Raw genomic sequence first — 4,430 nt, 5'->3', positions numbered from 1 at the left:
CCGTGGTTTTCAAATTTTTTTTTTTTTTTTTTTTTTTTTTCATATATGCCTCTTCTTTATTAACAAAAATTTCAAAATTTTTCAACCAAAAACCAAACTCTCTTTTTTTTTTTTTTTTTTTTTTTTTTTTTTACTTTTTTTATTGTTTGTTTATTTTTTTCCTATTAAATCTTATACTTTAAATGTACTCAATTGAAATTTTTTAAGTTACTCTAGTTAAAACTTTTATTATTTTTTTAAAAAAATTTGTCACTTTAAAATAGTGATCTCATATAATATTTATTGTATAAAAAGTGAGTTTCACCAAAAAAATTTAAATAACCCATTAAAATTATATTTCTCAAATATGTTCCTAATTAAGCATTTTTTTAACTAACCCCTCTCGATTACTATTTTGCTCATAACAACTTTTCTCTAATTTGTCTTTGTTGAGGTAGTAAACACTTTCTTTAAAACTTACCCTATTCTCTTTAAAATTTTGTTACAAAAAATTCAATAAACTGATTAATATGCACGTACAGTTGCTTCCAACTAGTTAATAGTATTGTGAGTTAATATTATTAATATTTTTAACATTTTTAACATGTTTAGTTTACGCATTTCTTGAAACAAAATCCCGACTCTGCCACTACTTGATATTATATATATATATATATATATATATAGAAGAACGCTAAATACAGGCTCTATTGTAGATTCTGTTAGAGACTCTAGCCTATTATTTTAACACATATCATCTCTATTTTCTGAAAGAAACTAACTTAATAATGAGTCATTCCTTTTATACTTATTTACAAGCATGTCATTATTCTTTTTTAACTCTTGAATTTAACGATTTTAAGGGGAGAAAGAAAGGAAGAAGACAAAAACAACTCCTAAAGTACATATTTGCTCCACATTTTGTCTTCTAATGATTTTACGCATTTTAATAGAAACAAAAAAATAATAATAAAAGAAGAAAGAGATAGCCTTGCACATATAACATCTCATATTCCCTTCTTTCGATAGAGAGAGCCTTGCATATTTTAGCAAAGAAGAAGGCAGAAAATCTTTGACAAGAACACGAAGGAAAGAAGAAGAAAAAAAAAGAAAAGAATAGAAAAAGAAAAGAAAAGAAAAGAAAAGAAAAGAACCTCTTTGACATGGCATGCTTGTTTGAAAGTGTGAATTATGAAAAATTCGAAAATATAGTTGAATTGCAAAATAGAATAATCCAAATAAAAACAACACTGTCAAATCAAGTGTTCTTATGCTGAAACTTGCAAAATAACTATTCTAAAAACTTTTCCCTCAAAAAAAAAAAAAAAAAATCGTGACAAAAATAGGTTTCTTTCTTCCTATCTTCCAAGCACATATCTTTCTCATGAAAATCGTTTTCCAAAACATATAATTTGTAAGCCAAAGTCCAACAATCCAGAAAAAGAATCATCCGAATAATGGAGCATAATCAATATCAATCATCCAGCAAGCAAGAACATACAAACTAAAAAGTCAATGAGTATAAACAACAAAAAATTTAAAAAACTAAAAAAATGATTGATGGCTTCAAAACGGAAAAAAAAAAAACAAGAAGAAAAAAACCATAAACAACAAAGAATCAAAAAAACGCTGGAGCAAATCATATACATTAAAATTGAAGCAAAACATATATCAGCGGCCTCAAAGGGAAAAAAAATGAAAAAGAAAAGAAAACCATTGAAAACAAAAATAAAAACAAAGCTCAAGCAAAATTATGTACATTTGGAATTGTTTTTGTCTTCTTCTCAAGGGAATTGCACGCCAAAATCTTCCAATGGCCCAGAGAAAAAGAATCTCTCCCCTATATGCAAGCCTCTCTCACACTCTTTTATTATTATTATTATTATTCTACTGGAATGTGTAGAGTGGTTAGATTTAGAGTAAAAAATGACATGTTTGTAAATAAGTGTGAAATGAATGACTTATTATTAAGTTAATTTGTCTCAGAAAATAGAGATAATACGTGTCAAAATATTAGGTTAGAGTCCTTAAAAAAGTCTATAATAGAGTCCGAAAAGAGTCTGTAATAGAGTTTGTATTTAGCATTTTTTGTATATATATATATATATATATATATATATATATGTGGGGGTAATACTCTGGTAGGTTGCTGCGCTGCTATCTTATCCCATTTCCCCGTACTACTTACTAATGTACGTTTAGGGTTTACACGAAATAAGAAGCAGAAGAAGGATAACAAAAATTAGCTATTAGCTATATCTTCGCCGCGCTTTATCATTCATCACTTCATTTCTTTCGCTTCTAAACATGCAGTCGAATTATGAAAGAGCAGAGAGTAGTAGTGATCTTCCCGATGCTCAACACTTGACAGATAGCTGCTGCGAGTACTCTTGTTCACCACCATTTTTTCCTCATAATATTCTCCCACCCGTTAATCCTTCAATGCAAATTAACCAACATTTCTCTCTTCTTCACCATCAACAAGGCCTCCTAAATATTACTGCACAGCAACAATATTATTCTGATATTGCACAACAACACCAATATAATTCCCACACTAACCCAATATTCACCCACCAGTTCTTCCAAGAATGGCCCGTACAGTTTCAGCCATGGCAAGCACAGCGAAGAGAAACTCCAGCTGATCAATCTTCGCATAGCAATGATCTCTTCCCTGTCATGAATTTCAAGCTTGGTGGTAACTATTTGCTTGATGCACTTCCCGAGAACCGACCATATTCTTTAGAGTTCACGCCCAAATTTTGTCGGCAGACGCAAGAATATTCCACTGCCAAACAACCCTTTTGGTAATTTTTCAATACATACATGATAGTAACACTACATCTAAAATTTTTTACCTGCTTCTACTTTTTTGCAATTTTCTCTTTTGTGTTCCTTTTTTTTTTTTAAATTTTCGTGTTGTCGTTGTTTTTCTTTTCTTTTTCTTTTTTTTCCCTGAACATCATTCATGACTTTTATTATTGTGTTTGTATTATGTATTAATGTCACAGCAAGGATATTCATGATATTCCCAACGCAGACAAAAAGAACAACCAATTCGGCGATGTGAGGGAGATATGCAATGAACTTGAAGAAATCTATGGCCTTGTAAAGAACAGTACTAGTAAACAATTAACCGGCACTGGTTCCGCTCTAACCCGCGAGGCCAATCTTGAGCCGGCGCCGTTTTGTCAAGAAGAAGAAACCTCGCCAAAAATCGAACTTCATAAGAAGAAGAAGAGGAGGAGGAAAAGTAGTAAAGAGCTTTTGAGTTCAATGGCGGGCTTCTTTGAGGGCTTGGTTGAGCAGGTGATGAGCCACCAAGATAGGCTTCATAGCAATTTTTTGGAAGCCATTGATAGGATTGATAGAGAAAGGAGGGAGAGAGAAGAAGAGTGGAGACGCCAAGAAGCTCAAACGCAAAACAGAGAAGCCATGGCTAGAGTCCATGAGCAAGTCCTTGCTTCAAGCAGAGAGGCACTTATTGTTTCATACTTGGAGAAAATCACTGGCCAAACAGTTGATCTTCCTTCGGGATTTAAGAATAGCCCTGATGATTTGATCATTAGTGAATTGTCTAATTTGGAGGAAATGTCAGACATTAGTAAGAGTGCTGAAAAGAACATGAGAAGATGGCCTAGAAGTGAAGTTGAGGCATTAATCCGAGTCCGAAGCGGTTTAGGAGAGAAGTTTCATCAAGAACCGGGGATAAATATTAAGGGTCCTATTTGGGAAGATGTTAGTGCTTTGATGGCTTCAATGGGGTATAAAAGGAGTGCTAAAAGGTGCAAAGAGAAGTGGGAGAACATCAATAAGTATTTCAGATCAAAAACCAAGAACAATTATAGTGCAACAAATAAGGTGTCAAAAACTTGCTCTTATTTTGATCAGTTGGATCAGCTCTACGCAAGAGTTAATACCCCCAAAATGTTTAATGTCGGCCCTTCTTCATCTTCTTCAATATCTCCCTATTGTGCTAAGCCTCTAGTTGATGGTTTTGGGGCACAAAGTCAAAGGCAAAGTTATATAGAGCTCATGGAGACCTTTGGAGTTGCAGAACCTTCATCTAGTGGGAATCTAGATTTTGATGGGGTTGATTTTCATGACAAGGTAGAATTTGAGCGAGTAGACCGCGATGCGGAGAAGCTAAACCATATGGATGAGGATGACGAGGTTTTCGAAGACGAAATCGAAGAAGAGGATGATCCAGATGATGAAGAATGAAATTGTACTTCATGAGTTCTACCATAGCTTAGGGATGCTTAATTTGTTTGTCAAGTTACGTATTTATAACTATCATGTTATTTGTTGTAAAGTACGATTTCAGATGTTGTTGATTCAATGTTTGATACAAATGTAACCCCATTACTTGAGAAAATAGGCAATCGGTTTATACAACCTTTTGACGGAGGTTTTCACAATTTTACCGTACATAACATCCTATAAATTTA

At 32.9% G+C, this 4,430-nt stretch overlaps 1 protein-coding gene across 1 annotated transcript; it reads left to right on the top strand.

Annotated features, from left to right (window-relative positions):
• Window positions 1–2,144: 2,144 nt before the first annotated feature.
• On the top strand, window positions 2,145–4,430 carry LOC21401557 (trihelix transcription factor GTL2). Its single transcript, XM_010100056.2, has 2 exons — window positions 2,145–2,786; window positions 2,991–4,430. Exons 1-2 carry the CDS (start codon window positions 2,287–2,289, stop codon window positions 4,201–4,203), a joined length of 1,713 nt encoding a protein of 570 aa, XP_010098358.1. The 5' UTR covers window positions 2,145–2,286; the 3' UTR covers window positions 4,204–4,430.

The sequence above is a fragment of the Morus notabilis genome, unplaced genomic scaffold (genome assembly GCF_000414095.1).
Source record: "Morus notabilis unplaced genomic scaffold, ASM41409v2 Scaffold348, whole genome shotgun sequence".
Taxonomy (NCBI): domain Eukaryota; kingdom Viridiplantae; phylum Streptophyta; class Magnoliopsida; order Rosales; family Moraceae; genus Morus; species Morus notabilis.
The sequence above is the reverse complement of the archived record's forward strand: the minus strand, read 5'-3'. Positions and strand labels throughout refer to the sequence as shown.